Source organism: Kogia breviceps, chromosome 18 (assembly GCF_026419965.1).
Source record: "Kogia breviceps isolate mKogBre1 chromosome 18, mKogBre1 haplotype 1, whole genome shotgun sequence".
In the NCBI taxonomy this organism is placed as follows: Eukaryota; Metazoa; Chordata; class Mammalia; order Artiodactyla; family Physeteridae; genus Kogia; species Kogia breviceps.
Genome location: NC_081327.1, coordinates 5609803 through 5634296, shown reverse-complemented (window position 1 = coordinate 5634296; position 24494 = coordinate 5609803). Strand labels below are relative to the sequence as shown.

The following is a 24494-nucleotide window of genomic DNA, read 5'->3' as shown; positions in this document are numbered from 1 at the left end:
TTTCCTGGCCCGTGACCCCTCTTGTCTCAAAGCGCCCCCCTCCGTGTAGCATCTCTTTGATGCTGCTTCCTTAGTCATGTCTGAGATTCTCCTCTCCTGCTTCCTTCACTTTTTTTTTTTTTTTGGCTGCACTGCCGTGCATGTGGGATTGACCAGGGATCGAAGCCGTGCCCCCTGCCGTGGAAGAGTGGTCTTAACCCCTGGACCACCAGGGAAGTCCCCTGCCTGCTTCACTTTTAAGGGCCCTCGGGCCGACTCAGACAATGTAGAATAATTTCCCGATTTTAAGGTCAGTGGATTAGCAACCTTCGTTCCCCTTTGCCACGCATCTGAATATATTCGCAGGTTCCGGGGATGAGGATTTGGACATCTTTTGGGGCCATGACTGCAGTTGGTAGATGAGTTGGGAGTCAAGAAGTAAGCCCTCTCCTTCTGTTTGGGGCTTATCTCACTAAACACCCTGGACTGCATCTCTCTTGTTCACTCCTGGTCTCTCCCAGGTGCCTGGAGAGGGCAGGCATTTGCATTGTTTTCCCCTGGGCACACCCCCATGAGGAAACTGAGGCCTGAGAGATCAAGGTGGCCAAGCCGGGAGGCGGCAGAGAGCTCAGATCGCGGCCAGGCCCGCCTGGGCCTCTCTGATAAACCAGCGGAACTGCAGGAAAGGGGCCCCCGGTTAGACTCAGGCCAGGCTGGGAACAAATCATCCATCGCGTTTATTGAGGCAGCAGTGGCATGTGCGTGGGGGGGGGGGATGCGGAGAAGGGGCTGCGACCTCCGCTGGGTCCACGGGGTGCGGGGCCGGGCCCTTCCCCCGCGCTCGGGAACCCGCTGTGGATGCGCGGGGGGCCACGCCCGGCGGGGCCGCCGTGGTCCCCTCCTCCTCGGGGTCACTCTGTCTGCAGCCAGGAGCCCTTCTCCTCCACCTCCTTGGTCACCACCAGCAGCACCTCGCACAGGCCCTGAGCCAGCGCGGCTGCCAGGAAGGCTCTGGGCGGAGAAACGGGGACACTGAGGCCTGGGGGGCGCCTGGGGTTGCCCCCCGGGGAGGGGGATCTGGCGCCCAGCCCTGGAGCCGCCCCTCCCCTCACCTGACACCATCCTCGTTGCCCAGGACCTCGGGCGCCCGCAGCTTGGAGTCCAGGTTGTAGTAGACTCCGTCCACCTGGCGCAGGGCCACCCAGTGCCGCCGGCGCAGCGGCAGGGAGAGCAGCCCCAGGGACACGGGCGAGGGCAGGTTCAGGATCAGCCCCAGCACCCGGGGCAGCGCCAGCTGGGACAGGGGCCTGCGTGGCGGGGCAGGGGCACCATGGTCAGGGCCCAGCCCCCGCAGGCGCCCGCCGGCCCCACGTTACCGGGCGTGGGGGGCCCAGGCTGGTGGCGGCGGTGGCTGAGCCCGCCCAGGGACTCTCTTGCACTGACCCACCCCTTGCTTCTTTCCACTCACCTGCTCCCCCTCCCCACCCAGACCTCCCAGTCAGCCACCCCCCACCATCGGCCTGTCCACCCATGACCCGTCCCTTATGCACCTACTACCCATCCATCCAAGCGCCCAAGGACTCCACCACCCACCCCGCTCCCCATCCGCTCCTGACCCGCATCTACTGCTGATTCTACCCCTTATCCATGCGTGTTCCACCACCTACCCACCCGCTCACCCAGCCAGGCCTCCCAGCCGTCTAACCATCACCCACCATCCAGCTACCCATCAACGCTTCACCCAGTCATCATCCGCCCACTGACTCAGTCAGCCAGCAGCCAGCCAGCCAGCAGCCCAACGGCTTCTCCACCGTCCACCCAGCTCTCCATCCATCCTTTCCATCCACCCCGCCATCCATTGATCCGTTCGTCTACCCAGCCGCCTCTTTGGTATCCACTGCCTAGCAACTCTGCATCCTTCACTCACTCAGCTACTCAGCCAGCCAGCCGTTCATACCGTCCCAGCACCCAGCCACCTGCCCAGCACGTCCCGCCGCCCATTCACCGTGCACTCACCCACCCAGGCACCGTCGGCCTATCCGCTGGCCACCGAGCCATCCCTTACCACCTCCCAAGCCCTCAGTCTGCCGGCCGCCCACGACCCACCCACGCAAACCTGCCACCCGTCCCCGCCTCCTGCTGTGTCCCGCACTGACCACCGTCACCCCGCACCCGCCGTGCCAGGCTCAGCACACAGGACGCAGTGCTTTCGGTCGCACCTCCTTCTATCCCACCACACGGCGGCCAGGCCCTGCCCCTGCAGGGCAGCCATGATCACGTTGACGTCATAGTTGCCGGTGCCCAGGAGGCTGCGATGGGGGTTCAGCCGGGAGTCTGGGGCCAACCTGGGTGGGAGGTGGTCAGGGCCTCCTGAGTTGGGGGTTCCCTGGAAAGGCCTCCCCCTCCCCCACAAAGCCAGAGAGTCCCAGGGTCCGTGAGTCACCCAGCCTTGGGACTCTTCCCTCTCTTCGATCCCCATGACTCATCAGCCCCAAGCCCTGCTCCTCTCTGCCCTGGCCTCAAGGGTGTGCGCCCTGCCCCTCACCCAGCTTCCAATCCTCCCCCTCCTGGGGGCTCCTTCTACAGCCAGCATTGCCTCGGCCCTGCCCCTGCTCCCAGCCCTTCCTGGCACCCCCGCCACCCCAGGAGAGAGCCCCAGCCCTTCAGCCTGGCCTTGCAGATCTGGCCCCTGCTGGCCTCCTGGCTTCAGGCCCATCCCACCCGTTGTAGCCACCTGTCCCCAACCACATCTCCTGTGCAGCTACCCCCAGCCTTTCGTCCAGCTGTCCCCCAGCCCGGGAGGCCCACCCCACCACTTGTCTCTCTGGGCTCTGCCTCCTCTGGACAATGGCACCTTTGTTCTGTCTCGGCCTTTGGTGGGCAGGGCAGGGGGAGGGGTCGGAGAGGGGAAAGTTGTGTATTCTTTTCCTGTGTATGTGTTTCCCTGGCTTCCCTCAGCGCAGGGCTCATAGCGGACTCATCTCTGGGTCTCCAGCATGGCCTTGCCATGAAAGAGTTGATTGATCCCTGTTTTGAATGACAGAGGAGATGAATACATTCTAAAATAATCAGTCTGAGGGGCTGGGACTTTGCCTGAGGATGCTGGGGCAGGGGCACGGGCACGGGAGGGCTGTGAGCAAGAGATGGGGAGAAAGGGTCATCTCTGGGCGTAGAATCATGCTGGGAATTGACTGGAGGGGAGAGACTGGAGGCTGAGGGGAGGGTCTAGGAGATGATGGGGCCAGAGCTGCGGGGACAGAGAGGAGGGGATCAGGCAGAGAGATTACAAAGGAGTGATGTTTGAAATCTTGAATAGTGAGGAGGAACATTCCAGGCTGCCAAGAGGAGAAAGCTGTGCCAGGCAGAAAGAATAGCCTGTGCAAAGGCCCAGAGGCACCATGGCGGGGCTCTTTCAGGGACTGGAGAGGAATTTGCTTGGAGGGGAGCAGTGAGATATGAAGCGACAGAGACGGGTGGGGATCACAGCACACAGGGTTTTGGTTATCAGACTGCAGAGCTTGGGACTTCTGCCAGGGGTGCTGGGGAGCCATGGGAGAACTGGGAGCAGGGGAGGGGCAGGGTCATCGCGGGAGCTCTATGTAGCCTGGACTGAACGAGATAAACCAGAAGCTGGGAGGCCAGAGGAGAGTGGGGGATGAGGGCCCAGATAAAAGGATGTGGCCTGATCTGGGGCTGAGGCGAGAGTGGCGAACAGGCACAGGAGGCACTCTCAATCTCTGAGTCCCAGAGTCCAGCCCAGGCAGGGGATGGGGCAGCAGAAAGCCCCGGGGCTCTGCCCCTGCCTTGCTCTGAGACCCAGGTGGGTTGCCCCACCTCTGTGAGCCCTGCTTCTCCAGGGGTTGGGGTGGGTGATGGTCACCTCTTGCAGATCTCATCGGCAGCCTCCTGGCTGAAGAGCTGCTGCTGCAGGACGTTGTTGAGGGCGTGGACGGCACAGAGCTCCAGGCGTTGCCGTTCGTGGTACACGGAGGGCGGGCTTGGCTGAGCTCCTGGGGCCTGGGACATGCCGTCCTCGGCTCCTGCTTGGGGGTGAGGGTGGGGGAAAAGGTACTCAGGGGCCTGGGATCAGGAAGCCCAACCTGCCAGCAGGCCCTGGGGGCACCGTCATTGAGTGGAGGCTCAGGCAGCCTAAGCGGCCACCGGGCCACTGACTGCTCTCCTGGCGCTCTCCTGGCAACAGAGTACCTCCATCCCCTATTTCTAGGGAAAAAAGCTCTCTCTTCTGCTCACTTAGCAACAGAGGACCACCCCCGCCACATCCCTAAGTGAAAGGGTCCCCTATGGTGGTCACCTAGCAACAGAGAACCCCCCTCCCCTGTCCCTAGGTAACAGGCTTCCTCTCTGGTTACCTAGCAGCAGAGGACCCACCCCCCACCCCACTAGGTAACCAGTCTCTCCTCAGGTTACTTGGCAATAGAGGAAGCCTCCTCCCCGTCTCTAGGTAACAGGGTCTCTTCTGGTCGCCTAGCAACAGAAGACTCCCCTCCCCTGTCACTAACCAACAGAGTTCCCTCCTCCTGTCACCTGGCAACAGGGCCCCCTTCCCGGACACCGAGTAACAGAGCCCTCTCCCCCTACCCGTACCCCAACCGTGGCGCTCGCCCGTTGCCTGCCAACGACCCTCACCCCGCCTGCCTCTCTGTTCCCCCGAACCGGGGGCTCCCGCATCCCCCTGGGCGGCGGCTCTGGCCTCCGAGAACAGGGCGGGCAGCACCGCGCTGACTGGGCAGGAGTGACGGACTACAGCTCCCGGCGGCCCCCGCGAGCCGGACTACGACTCCCGGCGACCCTCGCGAGAGCTCTTGCTCCGCAAGGAATGCCCGGGCAGCGTGGCCCGGAAGTCCGCTGTCGCCCCCGAGAACGTGGAACTACAACTTCCGTCGGTCCCCGCGGTGAACCCCGGAAATGTGCCCTGAGGCAACCCTCTCCTTCGCACACTTCCACGCCCCCTGCTACTCGAAGGGTTCTGGGAAATGTAGTGAGTAGGCTCTCGCGATAGCTTCCAGGGGTGTTGCTACCCTGTACGCCCGCTCCTTGTGATGACATCATGCCTAGTGTGACGACAAAGCGTGACGTCACAGAAGGGAAACAAGTGATCAGACACCAGACTACGCAGGGAGAAGAGCCTCCAATGTTTACTGAGACAGGAGGGGGGAGATCTGGGGATACCGAGGCAGCAGCGGGACGGTGGCGGTGGGAAGTAAATAATATGAGGATGTCCTCTTGGGAAGGAGGAGGCTTCTTAGCAGAGATGGATCCCCGGCTTGGAGGGCAGGTGGCAGCAGCCTGCGGAGGAGATACGGGGAATGAAAGGCTGAGACAGACAGATAAGGAGTGACAGACACCTGGAAGAAGGGACAGACCAAGGTGGGGACCTAGAAGGGACTGAGACCCAGAGAGAGAGGGACCAAATCCCAGAGATAGAGGGACAGAGACCTGGGGGGTAGACAGAGACTCACATGCTATACTCCCAGAGAGAGGGGGACACAGAGGCTCAGAGAGAGGAGACTTGGACAGAGATAGAGATCTATAAAGATTCAGCGTCGTGGAGTAGAAGGTTAAGGAGACTCAGGAATAAAGATCAATCGATAGAGACAGAATCAGAACTGCAGACTCAGAGAGCCTGAGACCCAAGCTTTGCAGAGCGCAAGAGCCCAGGGCTTGGGGAGAGGAGCGCCGGGGAGGAGTATGGCCGCACCCAGGAGGCTGCGCCAAAAGGTGGTGATGGTGGCAGAGCCGGTGACAGCGCCTGGCTCGGAGGGGTTCTCTCTGTGGGTGTGCACAGCAAAGCTTCGGCCTGTGGGGCCCGGGGGTCCGCTCAGCTCCACGTCCACCACATGCATGTCCTTGAGGCTGGGGCAAGCAGGGTGGTCAGTCCGGCTGGCCTGGCCCCAGCCCAGACCCCCGCTCAGCTTCACTCACCTGAAATCGGCCACAAGCACCCCGATCACATGGTCGAAGCCCAGGCCGGGGGCGGCCAGGGCAGCGGCAGCCATGGTGTTGGAGTTTCGGGGGGCAAGGGGGCAGAGGCCGCGGACAGGGCCTTCATAGAGCACTGTGCGGGGCCCAGTGCTGTGCGCCGTAGCCAGGGGTCCCTCAAGCCGGAAGCCATCAGGGTGTGTGGCCATGGTGACACGGAGACTCTGGAAGTGAGAGCCAGAGTCGGGGGGACTGGGGGTCTCTGTTGGCCCCCTCAGGTTCCCAGGGAGCCCAGCAGGCCCTCACCTGGAGGCCCCCGGCTTCGTCCAATCTGGCGATGTCCTCAGTGCCCCAGAGGGCCCCCCGGGCCACGAACACAGCATGGCCCCAGCGATGCGAGGCCTCCAGGAGCTGCCGCTCTGTGGCCTGGTCAGCCAGGGCTGAGGGGGATCCCACCTGGGGCAGATGAAGGTGGGGAGGGGCTGAGGTCAGGAGATGGATCCCACTTTAGGGCAGGGTGATGCCAAGGTGAAAGACACAGAGCTCACCAGGAGGTTGGCATAGCGCAGGATTTCTGCCCCAGATTCGTGGATTATTTTGGGATGGGCCACTTCCACCACAAGGTCAGGGTGCCTGGGAGAGGGGAGAGAGGCAGCGAGGGCCTTGAAGAGGTATTAGACCTCCCCTCCCCAGATTCCCTGAGTCTATGGAGGCCTGTCAGTCTTCACCCTGGCCTGGGAAGGGAAATAGGATAGAGGCTTGTCCTCTTTCACATTTGGGCGAACCAAGGTCCAGAGAGGGTAAGGGAATCGCCTGAGAGCACACAGCACCTAAGGGAGGCCAGAACAGGAGCTTCAGAGAGTCCCACTCTCTCACGGAGAGGTCACTGACCTCTCCCCGAGGGCAGCAAGGTTCTGGAGCTGAAGGGTAGGGGGCACACTCCCCGCCATTCGTCCTGGGTCACGATTCCAGACAAAAACGAGTTCTAGGCCCAGTTCTGGTCCCTGAGTCAGCAAGTGGGAGACCAGGGACTGTCCTGGGGAGAAGGAAAGAGACTCAGAGAGAGGGGCACAGAGACCCAGAGAGAGGGGGACAGAGACCCAGAGAGAGGGGGACAGAGACCCAGAGAGAGGGGGACAGAGACCCAGAGAGAGGGGGACAGAGACCCAGAGAGAGGGGCACAGAGACCCAGAGAGAGAGGGGGACAGAGACCCAGAGAGAGGGGGACAGGGACCCAGAGAGAGGGGGACAGAGACCCAGAGAGAGGGGGACAGGGACCCGGAGAGAGGGGGACAGAGACCCGGAGAGAGGGGGACAGGGACCCGGAGAGAGGGGCACAGAGGCCCGGAGAGGGAATGACAGAGGTGAGGGAGGGAGTACATTGACCGAGTCGGGGGACGCAAAAACTTAGGTGGGGGGCAGAGACTCGGAAAGGGGAGGATAGAGATCCTGAGGGGGCCGTAGCCCCGCGGTGAGGAGTCGAAGACACTTAGGCAGACAGAGGCAGCCAGGCCACAAATGAAGACACAGAAGGAAAAGTGTGTTTGTGGAGGATACAGGGGCTTTTGAGGCTCTAGAAAGGGGCCTGGGGAAGAAGCCCCAGACGGTCAAGGACTCACCGAGGCGGCCGTAGCCCACTATCCCCACTTTCCTGGGGACCGTGTTGAGAGCCATGCCCTTGGATTTGGTGGCCTGCGGTCTGAGCTCCGCAGCTGCTTCCTGCCTCCCATCCCCCCACCTCACCCCCACACACGAGGTTTGGGCAGCGGCTGAGCTTTGGACATTTGACCCTTGAGCCTCTCTGGAACCCTCCCCCTCCCCTGCTGTGGCCCAGAGGTGTGGGGGTGGGGGTGCCACCTGGGGGCAGGATGAGAACCCTGGAAGACAGTGGGTGAGACGTTTTGGGGTTCCAGGGCCCTGTGTGGCGCCTCCCCACCACATGTATCCAGCCCATTCCTTCTCTGCATCACATCCTCTTCCTGCTGATGTGGAAAATTTCCTCTGCAGTCCCCTGCCCCCCTTTCTGGCCGGCCAGGTTGTCATGGAAACTGCATCCCGCTTGGGTTGGGGTAGAGAGGGTTGGGAGCGAGAGAGAGGAGATGGTGACGGGGGACTCCGGGCTCTGTCTGTCCCCTTGCTCCTGTGTCTGCAGTCCCCACCCTGCGGCCCCTCCCCCCACCCGTGCCTCGGCACCCGCGTTTCGTCAGCATTCCTCCTCCAGTGTTTTCCTCCCTTGGTTCTGTCTCCATCTCAGATCTCTCTCACTCCCATCGCTGTCCCTCCACCTTTTCCCGCATCTCCATCCCTCCAGCTGCCGCCCCTGCCTCCTCTGGGCTGGCTGCCTTTCTGTCTCCAGCCAGGCCCTCCTCTCCCGCAAGGTCCGAGGGAGGCCTGGCCTGGTCATGCCCCTTTCCCCACAAGGCTGCAGGAGCTGGGGTTCGGCTCATTCTAGCCTCAGTGGCCCCCAACCCCACCAGCTCCCATGGAGGGCTCCCTTCTCCCGGCCTCTCCTCGAACCGCCCCCGCCTCCAGCCTGATCATCCTCTGTTCACCTTGACTTCTCACCTTTTACCCTCCCCTCCCCCGGCCACGATGCCACCAGCCACCCCTCTTTCGCCCCTTTAGATGCCCCCTTAGATGCCTGCGAGGTCTGGGGAGGCGCCGAGGGCCCCCCCAAATGAGCCCCAGCCACGGCGCCTCGCGGGTGCCTGGCATCGGAAATGGCGGAGACTGCGGCAGTGTGGGCTCCCTGCCCCCCTCCACCACCTGGTACCCGCTGCAGTGCTACCATGGCAACCAGGATCTGGGGGCCCTGAAAGAGGACGAGCCAGAAAGAGAGCATGAAAGCGGGAGCGAGGGGGAGCCAGGCGTCGCACTAGAGGAGAGTCCCAAGCAGACAGGCCAGATAGGGCCAGGGACCCCAGGCACGCCGCAGCACAGGCAGCTGCCACGGGTGATAAGGGAAGAATTTGCTTTAAGAGCTCCAGGTGGGGGCGGTGGGGGGAGATAAGATGCTGTGGGGCAGGAACAGGCGGTGAGGGGGCGCAGGGCCAGGCGCATGGAGCCGGTCCAGGCCCTCTCAGAGGGCACAGGGCCCCGGTGGGGTCGTGGGGGCTTCCTGCCCGCTCCACCTTCAGTCGTGGACTCCACGGGGCCTGGCCGTCCTGCGCATGCGCCAGGCCTGCCCTGTGCGCGGCCCAGTCTGGGCCGAGGGGAAAATGGGGCTGAGACGAGAGCCGCCCCCGGGGGCCCGGCCCTGTGTGTCCGCAGCTATGCCTGCCCAAAGCAGTGCCTCATCCTGCTTCCATTGGCCTCGGTCTAGACAGCACGAAACGGCGGCCCCGGGGCGGGGGCCTGGCCCTCTGGAGGCGGCCACGCTGGTACCTTGGCCTGCCTCAGCCGTACCAGCACCTGCCCAAAGGCCTGGCCCACCGCTGGCATTTGCTCCCACCCGCTGCCTTTTGTCTCTCCCTCCGAGGGCTCTGCGTGTGAGCTGCCCTCCTGAGCTGCAGCGTGGCCCCCCTCCACTTCCTGGGCCTGGGCTTGCCTCCTGCTGCTGAGTTAACACGAGCGAAGTGCAGCCCCGTCCTGCTCCCCCCTCCCCCACCCAGCTCACTCCTTGCCTCCCCTTCAACGAGACCCGCTTTCTCCGCGCGGCAGTGTCTTGAATGGGTTTGCAGTAGACACGGACCCTCTCTGGTTTGGCTCTGAGATGGGATGAATTGCGTCCTCACCTCCACGACCTGTGAATGTGGCCGTATCTGGAAATGGGGTCTTTGCAGATGATCAGGATGAGGTTGTAGCGGAGTAGGGGGTTCCCAATCCAATATGACTTACAAAGAGGGCAGATCTGGACACAGAGACGCACATGCACGGAGGGAAGGCGCCGTGTAGACAAGGGAGAACACCCTGTGGAGACTGGGGTGACACTGCCACCCGTCAAGGAACATCTGGGGCGACCAGAAGCTGGGAGAGGCAGAGAAGGACCCTCCCCTACAGGTTCTAGCGGGAGCACGGCCCTGCCCACGCCTTGACCTTGGACTCTAGAACAGAGACGCTAAATTTCTGTCGTCTGAGCCACCCAGTCTGTGGTACCTCGTAACGGCAGCCCCAGGAGACAGGCCCCCTAGGTTTCTGCTGTGAGGTGGGAGGTTGGGGAAGAGGACCCCAGTACGTGCCTCAAAAGGGGTGCAGGCGGAATAAACACAGATGCCAGGCGTGCTGGGTGACCAAGCCCCTCTCTAGGGCCTCGGAGGTGAAAGGGTAGGGGCCTAAGAGCACTCCGAGGTGCCGGCTCTCCCGCCGACCTTCCAGATGGGCCTGGAGCTTTCCATCTTCTCATTCTACTTCCCACCCATGTTCCCTTTCTTTTCTCTTTCCTCCATGCTTTCATAACCAAAAAAAAAAATTTTTTTTTTTACTTTTTCCGTGTTTTTTTTTTTTTTTTTTTTAAAGTAATTACAGAGCAGGTAGTCGTTGACGCAAACCTCCCTTCAGTATCAAAAGAGTCTGTGGGGCAGGAGAGGGCTGGGGGCAATGGTGGGGGGCGGGCTGAGGCCGCCCTGCCCCCGGCCAATGGGGACCAGGGCCCGGGAATGGACTCCCCCCCACCCCACCCCGGGGGCAGGGCCAGGGACTCGGGAGGCTCTGACGACGTGGCTGTCTCTTCAGTTTAGAGGGCGGGTGGGGGGCGACAGGCGTCAAACTGCAAAAAATGAACCGTAAAAGGAGGGCTGTTGGGGGCGAGGGGAGAGGACACCCCTGAAAAAAGCTCCTCTCTCCCCCGGAAGGCGGAGGGCCGGGAGCAGTCGGTCGGGAGAGCGAGGAGGAAAAGCGGAGGGTTCCGGCCACTCGCGTCCTGCGTCCCCTCCCGCGGCCGGGGAGGGGGGCGAGGCCGGAACCCCGGGGGTTCCGTTCCCGGAGCTCCGCAGTGTCCTCGCTGGGGCGAGCTGCCCCGGGGTGCGCACGCGGGTGGGGCTCCGAGCTGCCTGCCCCGACCTCCCCTGTGCGGGGCCGGGGCTGGGGGGGAGGGTCCCGGTCCGACCCCCGCCCCGGGGGGGCCCCCCTGCCCGGCAGGCCGGAGGCTTCAGATCTGCGTCTCTTGCACGTTCTCCTTGGAGCCGCTCTTGAAGAGCAGAGGTTCGTGGATGGAGTTGAGGCCGGGCGGGCCCTTGCCCCCGCAGCTCCCGCCCCCGGGGTTGCTGCTGTAGTGCGCCTTGAAGGCGGCCGTCACGTACTGGTGGTGGTTGATGTGGTCGCGCTCCAGGGCGGGCAGGGCCAGGTGGCTGTCCCCGCCCACGCCGCCCCCGCCGGCCACGGCGGCGGCGGCGGCCACGGACACGGCGGAGGCGGCGGGCAGCTCGTCCTCCACGTTGATGATCTCCACCGTGCGCGTGGGCCCGTGGTGCTTGTGGAGCTGGTGCTGCTTGCGCAGCTTGTAGAAGGCCACGAGCATCACGGCGGCCATGAACGTGATGGCCACGAAGCAGCCGATGATGATCTTGGTGGTCTTCATGACGTCGTCCAGGTCCTTGAGGGCGTTCTCCGTCACGTCCGTTATGGGCACCGTGAACGCCTTCTCCGTGGGGCGCGAGGAGCGCGGGGCGGGCGCCGTGGTGGACGACGAGGCCGGGCCGGCCGCCTCCCCCGGCCGGCCCCCGCCCCACACGCCGTCCGTCGTGGGCCCCGGCGGCTCCTTCTCGGTCCCCCGCGGCTGCAGGGCCTCCTCTCCGGGCTGCGTTTCCAGGGTCTCCACCGTCACCGTGGTGAAGTAGGTGTAGCCGCCGCTGCCCCCGCCGCCGCCCCCGCCCCCAGGGCCGCCCCCGGGGCCGCCCCCGGCGCCTCCAGCCGCCACGGGGTCCACGGCCGAGACGTTGAGCGTGGCCGAGGCGGTGGTGTTGCCGGCCGAGTTCGTCACCATGCAGGTGTACTGGCCCGTGTCCTGCACGGTGACGTTGGTGAAGTTGAGCGTGCCGTCGTGCAGGACGGAGATGCGCACGCGGTAGGAGCCGTGGGTCATGAGGGTGCCGTTGGGCGTCAGCCAGTTGACGGAGGTCATGGACGTGCCCGTGCGGCACTTGAGCTCGGCGGCCATGCCCTCGGTGACGTTGAGGTCGGTGGGCGGCTCCACGATGACGGGCGCGTAGCAGGTGAAGTGCGACTGGTCCAGCTCGCCGATGTAGCGCCCCTTGAGGCCGGCGGGCGCGTGGCAGCGCGCGCAGCACGTCGTGTTGCTGGGCACCGTCTCCTTGAGCCACCAGCTCAGCCAGAGCACGTCGCAGTTGCAGTGCCAGGGGTTGTGGTTCAGGTGGACACGCTCGAGGCGGTGCAGGGGCGTGAAGAGGTCGTGGGGCAGCGACATCAGGTTGTTGTGGGACAGGTTGAGCTCCTCCAGCGACTTGAGGTCGTCGAAGGCGTTGCGCTCGATGGTGGCCACCTGGGCGTGCATCAGCCAGAGTTTGCGCAGGCTGGTCAGGCCCTGGAAGGAGCCCGGGCGGATCAGGTCCAGCCGGTTGCCCGACAGCTCCAGCTCCTCCAGGCGCACCAGGGCCGTCAGGTTGGGGATGTCCTTGAGGTTGCACATGCCCAGGTTGAGGTAGCGCAGGTTCACCAGGCCCTCGAAGGCCGCCTCGGAGATGTACTCCAGCCGCTTGAGCTCGCCCAGGTCGAGGCGGCGCAGCGAGGGCACGCGGTTGAAGGCGTACGACGGGATGCTCTCGATGGGGTTGTTCCGCAGCCAGAGCTCCCGCAGCTTGGACAGGTACTCGAAGGCCTGCGTGGGCACTGTCGTCAGCCGGTTGTCGAACAGCTCCAGGGTGTTGAGGCTGGGCAGCCCGTTGAAGGCGCCCACCTCGATCTTGCGCACCAGGTTCTTACTCAGCTGCAGGATCTCCAGGTGCCGCAGGTGCTTGAACGTGTCCGTCCGGATCACCTGGGGTCGGGAAGGGGCGACAACACCATCAGCGATACTGATCCTAACGGAGTGGACCGCAGAGGGTTTTTTAAAAAATTTATTTTATTGAAGTATAGGTTACTTATTTATTTATCTATTTTTTGGCCGCGCCCTGTGGCTTGCGGGATCTTAGTTCCCCAGCCAGGGATCGAACCCGAGTCCCCTGCGGTGGAAGCGCGGACTCCTAACCCCTGGACCGCCAGGGGAGTCCCTAAAGTATAGTTGATTTAATGTTAATTTCTTTTTTCTTTCTTTTTTCTTTTTTTGCGGTACGCGGGCCTCTCACTGTTGTGGCCTCTCCCGTCGCGGAGCACAGGCTCCGGACGCGCAGGCGCAGCGGCCATGGCTCACGGGCCCAGCCGCTCCGCGGCACGTGGCGTCCTCCCGGACCTGGGCACGAACCCGCGTCCCCCGCATCGGCAGGCGGACTCTCAACCACTGCGCCACCAGGGGAGCCCAATGTTAATTTCTAATGTAAAGCAAAGTGATTCAGTTATACATATATGAAAATATATGTATATATTCATATATATTCATACATGAAAAAGAATATATACACACATTCTTTTTCATATTCTTTTCCATGATGGTTTATCACACGATATTGAATATAGTTCTCCGTGCTATACGGTAGGACCTTGTGGTTCATCCATTCTATATATAATAGTTGGCATCTGCTAATCCCAAACTCCCACTCCAACCCTCCCCCCTCCCCCCTCCCCCTTGGCAACCAGGCGTCTGTTCTCTGTGTCTGGATCACAGAGTTGTGAGTGCTGGTGAGGGTGCTGAGCCGCCCTGTCTCTCCACCTTTGCTGTAAGACCATGAGCTCACTGTGGAAAGCAGTTTGATGGCTTCTTACAAAGTTAGAGAGTTAGTTACACAGGACCCGGCCATTCTACGCCCGAGTATTTCCCCAAGAGAAATGGCAGCAGATATCCATGCAAAGGCCGGTGCCGGGTGCTTGCAGCATCTGTGTTCATTACAGCCTAAGCCGGAAATGACCCAGGGTCCGGCAGCAGGTGAAGGACCCACGCTCTATGTCTGTAGGACGGAACACTGTGGCTCAGCGACGAAAAGGAATGAACTTTCCACACAATGACTTGGATGGATCTCATGGGCGTCAGGTTGAGCAAAAGCAGCCAGATGCAAAGGAGCACACGCCGTAGGACCCTGTCCATTCCACAAGCGAGTGTGCGTGTGTGTGTGTGTGCGCGCACGCGTGTGTTGGGGCAGGGGGAGGACAGTCTGGGAAGGGGCACGAGAGAACTTTCTGGGCTGATAGAAATGTCCCTAGTTGGGGTGGTGCCTGCAGGGGTGAATGTAACTGTCAAAACCCCCCAAACTGGGGACTTCCTTGGTGGTCCAGTGGTTAAGAATCCACCTTCCAATGCAGGGGACGTGGATTCGATCCCTGGTCGGGGAAATAAGATCCCACATGCCGTGCGCCAACTGAGCCCGCGCGCGTTACAACTAGAGAGAAGCCCGCGTGCCGCGACGAAGAGCCCGCATGCCGCAACTAAGACCTGATGGGGACAAATAAATAAATATTAAAAAGAAAACAAAACTCCCCAAACTGTACCCATAACATGAGAGGCATTTTAGTCTATGTAAATTACACCTCAATCAAAAAGATTAAAAATAGGGAACTCCCCGGCGGTCCAGTAGTTAGGACTCTGCGCGCTCCCTGTGGAGGGCCTGGGTTCGATCCCTGGTTGGGGAACTAAAATCCCACAAGCTGTGTGGCATGGCCAAAAAAAAAAAAAAAAAAGATTAAAAATAGTTATACCAGCAGCTAACATGCATCGGGCACTTCTTGGGTGCCAGACGCTGTTCTAAGTGTTTTAGAGCCCACAACTCAATCCTCCAAACTGCCCTGTGAGATAGGTACTTATTCAATACACACAACTCTGAAATCCACAGAGCTCTGAAAAAACACATTTCTCATAACTCTGGCACCAAACCTGATCAGAACTCATGTGAAACTGTTTAAAGCTTTTATTGATCCCACCCATGTGACTATTCAAAGATTCCACTCTATAAACATACCCAGATTTGATGAGAAGGGGTATAAGATCCACTGGGGGTGCTGTAAAAATCTATGCTGTATATTAATACCTTTCTAATATCACATGCCCAAACTCAACTAGCCTCAAGTGTTTCACCTGAGGGATTAAGAATTATCTCCATCTAAGCGGGAGGAGGTGGAGGCACAGAGAGGGGCAGTGACTTGCCCAGGGGTGCACAGGAGGGGCTGGCAGATCTGGAATTGGACCGAGGTTGTCTGGCTCCAGAGTCACGGCTCTTAATCCCTGAACTTGGCTGCCACCTCTCAGGGCTGAGGCTGATGCACCAAGAAGGGGCAGTGTTGGGCTGGGCATGGAAGGCAGAATCTTACCAGATTCTCCCCACTGATCACTGACCCAGGTACACTGAGGCAGAGAAGACCCTGCAGCCATCAGATGGCGTTTCTGAAGCCTAGTTAACGCCATGGAAACACTTTCATTATCCCCTTATTCTATTAAGGGGATAATGGTGAACTCTAGGTAGCATACTGTGTGCTTGTCACTTTGTAGACCTAAAAAAAGCAGCTGAGGAATTAGGTATCTGCGTATATGCACCAAGAAAAGACTGCAAGGAAATGCCCTAGCCACTTCTTAGTGGTGGTGAACTCCAGCTGATGAGGATTATGGGCAATTTTAACTCGTTATTTTTTTCTTTAATGAACAAAAATTACTTTTTTTTTTTTTTTTTCGGCTGTGCTGCGCGGCATGTGGGATCCTAGTTCCCCAACCAGGGGTCGAACCTGTGCCCCCGAAGTGGAAGTGCGGAGTCTTAACCACTGGACCGCCAGGGAAGTCCCCCAAATTACTTTTAAGTAGAACAACACTGTAAAAACTTGAAGAAAAGACTCTACCTGGGAGGCACCCAGTATAAGGATAATAATATTCCTGGTACATCATCATAAGACAGTAACAGCCACCATTTCTGCCAGCGCAATCCAACAGAAATACGACACCAGCTACCTGTTTAATTTTACGTTTCCTAGAGGCTACATTTAAAACAAAAACAAAGACAGATGAAGCCAATTTTAATAATTGATTAGCCCAATAGGTCCAAAATATTATGATTTCAACATGTAACCAAGAGGGAAACTTACAAATGAGATATTTTACTCTCTTAACACACTAAGTCTTCGGGGGTCCTATGTGCGTTTCACTGTCCACGCCCTCGGCCGCGGGTCCTGCATTTCCCCTCAATAACAGTAATATTGTGAGCGTTTTCCCATATCATGAGTATGCTTCTAAAACCTGACTTCCGTGGCCACCTAGAATCCCTCCCCGCGGCTACAGCTCCTTTCTTTTTCTTTTCTTTTTTTTTTTTTTGGCGGTACGTGGGCCTCTCACTGTTGTGGCCTCTCCTGCTGCGGAGCACGGGCTCCGCGGCCGTGGCTCACGGGCCCAGCCGCTCCGTGGCACGTGGGATCTTCCCGGACCGGGGCACGAACCCGCGTCCCCTGCATCGGCAGGCGGACTCTCAACCACTGCGCCACCAGGGAAGCCCTACAGCTCCTTTCTGATGTTGCGATGGAATTGACAAGGTCAGTTTTTTATTTTCCTGAACGTGCTTCCGCCTCCCCTCATTTCTGGCAGCGAACACGGCTAATCTTTAGAACTGGGCGAGGACCACGCGGGCTGGCCTGGGGTCTCTGCAGCCTGCCGGCGGTGTGGCCGGGGCGGCCGTGTCTGTGTGCGCTGAGAAGGGGGGGCCGGGGGGCCTTGGCCTGACAGCCCTCGGGCCCTGGAGCCCCAGCGCTGCTGCGTGGGCGGCTGGCGCCTTGGTTTCCTCCTCTGAGGGACCCCGGGGAGAGCCCAGCCCCTCGCCTCCCACCGTGTTCTCTTGCTGTTGTTCTAAACAACAGCACAACGAAAAGCTTTCCTGATTAGTCTGGCCCCTTGGCTTTGCTCCACTCTTGAGTTTCCCAGATATAATAACCCCAGAACCCTTCTCACAGGCTGCCTTTTATCACTGCCCCGGGAAACGCTGGCAAAGCACCAAGCAGGCCTCTAGTTGCTGTTTCTATTAATAATAGTAATAATAATAATAATAATAATAAGAGGATCCAGGCATTACTAATCGCTAGGGAGAGAATGAAGTAATGATCCAGTCATTACTAATCGCTGGGGAGAGAATGAAGTCCGAAGGTCAGACTTGAGGGTTTGGACGGAGAAATTGAGAACAAAGGGATTGCTGGCCCAGGTGTCCGAGTCGCCCCCTTGCCTGGTCTGCGACACATGTAGTTCCGGGGGCTCCCCGGTTCCCAGCAAACCCATCTGCGCGCCCCACCCTGTCCCCGCTCCTCCCGGGGTCCCTGTTCTGAGCGCGGGCCCTCCAGCCTGCCTTGCCAGTCGAAAGTGGGCCCGCAGCCTAGAGCCCCCTGCATCGTCCACGGCCTCCCCTTGTTGGGGTTGGTCAGCCAGCGAGCCTGCCGGTTCGAATCCTTTTGACTGTCTCATCTTCTTCTCTGTCCCCACGGTCCAGTCTCTCCCCTCAAGTTCATCTCCCGGGCCTTGCCACAGCCAGAGCTGGCCTTGCCTCTGCTCTCCTCCAGAGCCCTCTGTGGCTCCCCAGTGCCCTCCAAGGAAACGCAGCCTTGGAAGCCCTGCTTGGCCCGGCCTGCAGCCTCCCCTCACTTGCAGCCCTCACTCTGGCTACAGTTCAGCCAGCGTCAACTTCTTGGAGCTGTCTCACAGGCACCCCCTCTCTCACAGGCACCCCCGTTTCTCACAGGCACTCCCGTTTCTCAAGGCACCCCCTTTCTCACAGGCACCCCCTTTCTCGCAGGCACCCCATTTCTCAAGGCACCCCCATTTCTCACAGGCACCCCCTTTCTCACAAGCACACCCCCTTTCTCGCAGGCACCCCCTTTCTCGCAGGCACCCCCTTTCTCACAGGCACCCCCTTTCTCACAGGCACACCCCCTTTCTCGCAGGCACTCCCCCTTTCTCACAGGCACCCCCTTTCTCACAGGCACCCCCATTTCTCGCAGGCACCCCCTTTGCATGCACTCTGCCCTCTGCTCAGAATTCCCTTCCCTTGTCACCGCCTCCAAAGCCCCGCCCACCGTCCCGGACGCAGCCCACGTGTCTCGCACTCAGCCACCCGTCGCTTATTCAATTCATCGCGCGGGGATACAGGAGTTCTGGGGGGCAGATGGAGAGGACCCTCCTCTGTGGAAGGGCGCTCTAATGTCAGCGCCGCGGAGCTGTTTGGAGGATGCAAGGTAATCGGTGAGATTCGCTCGGCACAAGGCTTGGCACTCGCAGGTGGCATCTGGGCTGCGGTGACAAATGCCAGGCTCTGGGCTGGGTGTCCCCATCCGTCAGCCCAGCTTGTCCCCACCAGCCCTGCAGGGCAGGTGTTGTTAGCTCACTTTCACGGAAGGAACCACGCAGCGAGGTTACTCGATGAGGGGTCTGAACCCGGGCAGCACACAGGCCGGCATGGTGCCCCGTTTCAGAGATCAGGAGCCGAGGCTCAGTGAGGTCAAGCGACTCAGCGGGGCTGCTCACCTTCCCCGGGGGGCCTGCAGCTGGGAGTCCCCCCAGGTCTCCCTGATCCTCTGGACAAAGCAACTGAAACTACACCGTGTCCGTAAGGTGCGTCCCGCCAGAGCCCGAGGCTGCAGCGGCTCCTGCCTCGAGTGCTTTGTCCCAGTTGCGATGAGAGGGGCGTGTGTGGAGGGAGATGCAGGGGCACTCCCAAAGCGGGTGGGGTCCCCCCCGCCAGCCACTTGAATGATGCACTTGGGAATAAGCAGCACGGGGGTGTTGCTGAGAAGGGAAGTCTGGTTTTATTGAGGATGTGCTGTAGGATGGCTTAAAATAGTGAGTCCCTTTATTTTTAACAGGATTCCAGTCTTTTCTCCCTCCTCCTCTCTGCAGGGTGACTAGGCGGGAGGTGGAGTCAGGGCTGGGTCTGAATCTTGGCTTTCCTGTTGACCAGCCGTGTGAACTTGGCTGAGTGTCCTAAGGTCTCTGAGCCCACTTTCCTCGCAGGTCCTGCAGTGTTATTGTGAGGCTTGGACAAGACCGTGAATGCTTGGGACGTGGCGAGCAGACAATAATACATATTTTTAAATTGTTGATGCAGCTGATAATGATCGTTAATTGTCCTGCCTCTGGGCTTCCAGTTTCTTCCCCAGCCTCTGTCAGAATTGTCTCAGATGCAGTTCAGACCTTGCTAAAAGCCCTGCTCACAGCCCTCCCATGACCCTCAGCCTGGTGTCAGCAGCTCTGCAGAACCTGCCCCGCTGGCCTCTCCTCTGCTCCAGCCACAGGGAGATGTAGGGGGTTCTATACGCTCGCCGTGCTCGGCTCGGCCTCTCTGCCTTTGCACAGGCTCTGCCCTCTGCCTGGAACGCCATCTTCCTCCTAGTTCTCTGGGACGTTCCAATTGCTGTCGGCCAGGAGGCTCTCTTTGGCCTCCTGTTCCCTGACTCATCACAGGCATTTCTCTTATCAGACCCTATCCCACTGGTTCACTGCATCTGTCTCCTCGTCTAGGCCGTGAGTCTTCATGAGTAGAGACTCCATCTGAATCATTTCGGCATTCCCTGCTCTCAGGTCAAGGCCTGGTTCATGGCGGACTTCAGAATGGACAAGGCTCATATTTGGAGAGTACCCACTGTATGAGGCAGTGTGCCTGCATGGCTTTTGGCCTGGGCGACAGCACCCAAAATGTTGAAATCCTCAGGGACAGAACTTGGGAGGTGAAAGAGCACCCGTGTTCTGTTTTTGGTTCTGTTTCCCACTTACTCTTCTTTTTGCCTTAAAGTCCACGTGTCTGATATTATTAAAGACACGCCAGCTTTCTTTAAGTTAGTGTTTGCCATCGTTTTTGCTTTCATCCTTTCTGTCTTTATGTTTCAGGTATGTCCCTTGGATTTTGTTTTTAATTCAGTCTGAAAATCTCTGTCTTTTGACAGGAAGTTTAGTTTTGTTTACATTTATTGTAATTACTAATCTCTTTGGAATTATTCTTCCTATGTTTTTTCACGCTTTCTATTTGTCCTGATTTTTTTTTTTTTTTTTTTGCAGCCTATTCATTCCCCTTTCCTTTTGCACGGATTGAGTTTCTTATTCCGTTTCCCCCATTTACTATCTTAGGATTTATGTATTTTCTCTTCTTTCAGTGGTTAGCTTTAAGATTTAACATGTATACCTAAAGACCAAAGCCAATCAACTCCTCTCCTCTTCTTCCAAACAATACAAAGCTGATCCCATCTCTGACTCTGACAAAGTGCCACCCAGGGCAGGTTTCTAATAAGGCAAAAGGGGGGAGCCTAGTATTTGTTAAGTGCCTAGTGTTCATTGGACCCTGTGCTAAACACTCTGAGGTCATGATCTCCTTTAATCCTTGTGGAAAATCCTGTCACATGGAGATTATCAACCACAAGTCCCTGCCTGCCTTCTTCATATTTGATGGTTTACAGCCGAGGGAATGGAGGTTCACTGGGGTAAAGTCATTTGCCCTCAGTCTCACAGCTCCAAAGTAGCAGAACTAGGACTCAAAGTCGGCCTCTCCTGAATCTAAACACCAGGTCTCCACCACGCCCACCCACCTAAACCAAGAGGGTTGGGCTGTGTGTGGGTTTTGATGTGTTTTTTGAGCTGCAGGGCCCGTTCATTATTCAGACATTACCCATGTGGCGACTTGCTCTTTTGACAGATATTCTTTGAGGGACTGCTGTATGTCAAGCGTCATACTGGGCTCTGGGGAACCAGCATGGACAAGACAGCCATAGCCAAATTCCCAGAGCCTGACCTTGAGAGGGGAAGAGAAACACTGAACATATTATTATGCAAATGATCATTTAAGTGGTAATGGTATAAACGGATCTGGATCTCTGGGAGCTGCCCTGGTTGCAGGGGGAGAGGCAGGCCTGTGGCCCCCTTCACAGCACAATTCGAAACCCCCGAGGCCAGATGATCTCAAATCCCCTTTGATGCCGAGGGCCTGCTCGCTGACTCAGAGTGGGATAGACGAGGTGGGGACTGGTTCTCGGAGCAGGCACATCCCCCTGGCCCTCCCAGCCTGACATCTTTGGCCTGATGGGACACTGACATCCTGGGATGTGGCAGAGGAGCTGGGCCTGGGGTCCTAAGTACCCAAGTCCCCAAGTCCCCTCCCTCCTCCAGCCCACGTCTGCTAAGCCCTCCCCAACCTGTGTGCCCAGCCCTGCGCCGACTGCCAAGGATGCAGACACCAGTCAGGCACCGGGACATGGTCCCATCAGTGACCACCTGCCAGCCTGACGGGGGCTTCTCCCCTCTCTTTCCATCTGTAACTTGGCCTATTATTTGGGGGACTTTCCGCTTTTGGTGGTGGTAGGTAAGCGCTACTAACTCTAGAAAAAACCCCATTGTGTTCTGTTGGGATTTTTAAGAAAATAAACTGTCAAGAAATCCCTTATTAAAAATTTAACTGTGGTTGGAAAATGCTGAAGTGAATTGTTCATCTTCACACTATTAAGATAAATTGCTTATATGGGTTTTGCATGTAATGAACCGCTAACAAAAGTTTAGTAAGCTTGCCGTTGGTTTTTTTTTTTAATCTCGTTAATTATTTTACGTTCATAATTTAAAAGCCTTTTTTTTTTTTTTCGTACCGACTGTTTTTATGACAACTCCTCATATCTCTTCCTTCTCTGAGATCAGGGACTTGTGCGTCGCTTTTCAGTAGGGATTTCCCTGACCGCCAGGATGTGGCCAGAGCCGGGCAAGCATGGGGGTCACCGCCATGCTCAGAGCCCCCCCACCCCCAGCCCCAGGCCTAGACTCGGCCTCCCGGGGCCTCAGTCTCCTCTGCAACGTGGGGACAGGGGCCCTGAGGACCGAGAACAAGTATGTACCCCGACAACGCAGCCCAGCCCAGGGGCAGGGCGGCCACTCGGAATGCAGCGCCCTCTCCATCCTCGCCGTTACCCCCTCACCGCCAACGACAGATCCTGAACTTGTCCCTGCTAGGAGGTTTCAGGCCATGCCAGGCAAACCCTCCAACAGGGGAGGGGGGCATCCTAGAGGCTCCATCCTGGGCGAGGGCAGGTGGAACCAACCTCAGCCTCCACCGTGGGCCGGCCAACCTTAGCTACAGGAGGCAGGCGGGAAGGGCTCTGGCCAGAGCGAGAGAGGAGACGGCCTGACCCCCACGGGTCCTCAGCTCCCCAAATGACCACTGTGCCCAGACAGGCCTGTCTCATCCCCGGCCCCCAACCCTGCCCGGCTGTCATTGCAGGTTGAGCCCTGCGGCCTGATGGTTAAAGCTCTGGGGTCAGACGGCCGGAGTCCTGATCTAGACTGCCCTTTACTGCTTCTGTGACTCGGAGCAAATTTCAGGCCTCCTGGGGCCACTTCCCCATCTGTACAGTGGGGCTTATAAGATCTACCTCCTAGAATTGGTGAGAGGGTGCCCTCAACCCCCAACCCAGGAGCCCACATGAGTATCTCAACCTGCGTGCAGACAATGCAGGGGTGAGCTCTATACCAGAGGGGGGTGCCAGCCGCTAAGTGCACCCCAGCTTTGCCTAAGATGGTGGGTGGGGGGGGAGTGGAGAAGTGGGGTTAGGCTCAGGCTCAAGCCACCCCCCCTCCCCCACTTGCACCTTCGTCTCCTGCTTGACTGTCTCACTCAGCTCAGTTCCATCTAAAACACACCAGCACTGGAATTCCCTGGCGGTCCAGTAGTTAGGGCTCCATGCTTCTACTGCAGGGGGCGCGGGTTCGATCCCTGGTCCGGGAAGATCCCACATGCTGCGGAGCAACTAAGCCCATGTGCCACAACTACTGAGCCCGTGTGCCACAACTACTGAGCCCGTGTGCCACAACTACTGAGCCCGTGTGCCACAACTACTGAAGCCTGCACGCTTAGAGCCTGTGCTCCGCAACAAGAGAAGCCACCACGATGAGAAGCCCGCGCACCGCAACGAAGAGCAGCCCCAACTCACTGCAACTAGAGAAAGCCCACACGTGCAGCAACGAAGACCCAACGCAGCCAAAAATAAATAAAAAACACTGGCATTGTGCTGTGCACCTCCTGCACCGTCTCTGTTTCCACCCAGCTTCACCAGGGCAGGGACGTGAATCTGTCCTGCTTACTGTGCCTACAGCAGTGCCTGGCACACAGTAGGTGCTTAATAAATGAATCAGGTGTGTGAACTGGGTGATGGAGTAGCCAGGGCCGGTCAGACACGGGACGGACAGGCAATGTCGGGAGAGAGACGCACGAGGCTGAGAGCTCCACCCACATCTCCTCCGGCTCGCAAAAACTAAATCTAAAACCAGGCAGAGTGAGAGCCCCAAACTGGAGACAATCCAAATGCCCATCAACAGAAATGCATCAAGGAATTGCGGTATCTGCATCCGATAGGATGTGATCCAACGATACAAAAGGAAAAGGGGAAAAGCCACAGCCACAGGAAACACCCAGGATGTGTCTCAGCAGCTCTGCTGATCCAAGGAAGCCGGACATGCAGGAGTGTAGGTGCCCGATTCCCTTGGCCTGCAGTGAGGACTATGGGAAGGAGGGGGAGGAAATGAGGGGAGACCACAGGGCTTCAGGGGCTCTTTATATTCCATTTCTTGCCCTGGTGGCACTGACGTGTGGCCCTTCTCTTCCTGATGACCTTTTGAGCTGGACGTTCACGTCCGTGTTCTTCTTATGTGTGTGTTACACGTGATAATAAAAATAAGTCAGGAAGAAACGGACAAGGCACCTGGAGTCCCATCTGCCAGGCGTGGAAACTGAGTTTCAGAGGGGGCGATGGGGTGATCCAGGGTTCTGGGGGTGCTTCCGGGAGAAGGAAGGAGGAAACCAGGGTCAGGATGGAAGCTGGACAGGTTGAGTTAGGCATCCAGGCCCCGGGGGGCCTGGGGGTGGCCCCTGAGGCTGGCTGCTCCTTGCCACCCAGGTGACCCGAGTGTCCCACGGGCCTGCAGGTGGGGCTGCCCTTGCTGACCTCTAGGGAGGACAGTGCCCCAGCCCTCGGTCCACCATTCTCTTCCTTCAAGGGCTCTGGAAAAGTCCATCCGGTCAAAAACTCCCTGTATTTCCGGATGCTGGTGGGATGGGCCACCCGGAAAGTCGCAAACTAGCGTGTAACTGAAAAGCCATTTCTGGGGTTTGCCTTGGTCATGCGCTACGGCGGGTTCTTCTCTGCAACAGATTGACTTTCCTAAAGCTGAACCCTGGCCGGCAGGGCCTTGCTTCTCCACAGCGGCTCCTGGGGTCCCGGGCAAACGACCGGGGTCACCGCCATCTGCGTGACCTTGGACAAGCAGGTGAACAAGCCATGTGCGCCTCTGTTTCCACATCCGTCGAGTGGGAACAATCCCACCATCAAGAAAACCAATGAGTCAGGGCAAATCCTCCACAAACTGTAGTCTCTCCTTCCTTCTCCAGGGAAAGGTGAGCAAATCCCAGTGCAGACGTTTCTCTTCCGCTCGTGTAACATTTTGTACTTGTTATTTTTAAGTTTAATTTTTCCTGATTACAAAAAGTATTAAATGCCCTCACTGAAGAAAATTTAGGGACTAAAGAAAACATAAAGAAGAAATTAAGGGGATT

At 58.6% G+C, this 24494-nt stretch overlaps 3 protein-coding genes across 17 annotated transcripts in view; all 3 read right to left on the bottom strand.

Annotated features, from left to right (window-relative positions):
• Window positions 1-693: 693 nt before the first annotated feature.
• On the bottom strand, window positions 694-4757 carry JOSD2 (Josephin domain containing 2). Of its 11 annotated transcripts, none has more exons than XM_059044280.2 (5): window positions 4627-4757; window positions 3860-4019; window positions 2199-2324; window positions 1092-1286; window positions 694-990 (listed from the first exon to the last, which is right to left on the bottom strand). In XM_059044280.2, the coding sequence occupies exons 2-5, from the start codon at window positions 4003-4005 to the stop codon at window positions 891-893; spliced, it is 567 nt and encodes a 188-aa protein (XP_058900263.1). In that variant the 5' UTR covers window positions 4006-4019; window positions 4627-4757; the 3' UTR covers window positions 694-890. The 11 variants fall into 11 exon arrangements, with proteins under 11 accessions (XP_058900263.1, XP_066874749.1, XP_066874755.1 ...); XM_067018648.1 differs by having other exon boundaries at window positions 3814-4022; window positions 4585-4749; XM_067018654.1 differs by having other exon boundaries at window positions 3860-4022; window positions 4585-4749.
• Window positions 4758-5110: 353 nt separating this feature from the next.
• Window positions 5111-7608, bottom strand: ASPDH (aspartate dehydrogenase domain containing). Of its 3 annotated transcripts, XM_067018937.1 has the most exons (7): window positions 7539-7608; window positions 6811-6955; window positions 6468-6552; window positions 6226-6375; window positions 5923-6143; window positions 5699-5853; window positions 5111-5286 (listed from the first exon to the last, which is right to left on the bottom strand). In XM_067018937.1, the coding sequence occupies exons 1-7, from the start codon at window positions 7591-7593 to the stop codon at window positions 5243-5245; spliced, it is 855 nt and encodes a 284-aa protein (XP_066875038.1). In that variant the 5' UTR covers window positions 7594-7608; the 3' UTR covers window positions 5111-5242. The 3 variants fall into 3 exon arrangements, with proteins under 3 accessions (XP_066875038.1, XP_066875036.1, XP_066875037.1); XM_067018935.1 differs by lacking the exon at window positions 7539-7608 and having other exon boundaries at window positions 6811-7538; XM_067018936.1 differs by lacking the exons at window positions 5699-5853; window positions 7539-7608 and having other exon boundaries at window positions 5116-5286; window positions 6811-7538.
• Window positions 7609-10914: 3306 nt separating this feature from the next.
• Window positions 10915-24494, bottom strand: part of LRRC4B (leucine rich repeat containing 4B) — a 36485-nt gene continuing 22905 nt past the window's right edge. For all 3 annotated transcript variants that reach the window (XM_067018847.1, XM_067018846.1, XM_059044080.2), the window contains exon 3: window positions 10915-12850. In XM_067018847.1, coding sequence (XP_066874948.1) covers window positions 11006-12850 — 1845 coding nt within the window. In that variant the 3' untranslated portion in view covers window positions 10915-11005. The remainder of the gene's footprint in view (window positions 12851-24494) is intronic.

Excerpts from the sequence above, each read along its gene's own strand:
- ASPDH (XM_067018935.1), bottom strand. The coding sequence starts at position 7,301 with ATGTACTCCCTCCCTCACCTCTGTCATTCCCTCTCCGGGCCTCTGTGC. Across the intron at positions 6,144-6,225 it reads ACGAAGCCGGGGGCCTCCAG|AGTCTCCGTGTCACCATGGC; the intron begins GTGAGGGCCTGC and ends TCTCACTTCCAG. Across the intron at positions 5,854-5,922 it reads GTGCTTGTGGCCGATTTCAG|CCTCAAGGACATGCATGTGG; the intron begins GTGAGTGAAGCT and ends TGCTTGCCCCAG.
- JOSD2 (XM_067018648.1), bottom strand. The coding sequence starts at position 4,668 with ATGCGGGAGCCCCCGGTTCGGGGGAACAGAGAGGCAGGCGGGGTGAGG. Across the intron at positions 1,287-2,198 it reads GTGTGGTGGGATAGAAGGAG|GCCCCTGTCCCAGCTGGCGC; the intron begins GTGCGACCGAAA and ends CCCGCCACGCAG. Across the intron at positions 991-1,091 it reads GGCAACGAGGATGGTGTCAG|AGCCTTCCTGGCAGCCGCGC; the intron begins GTGAGGGGAGGG and ends TTCTCCGCCCAG.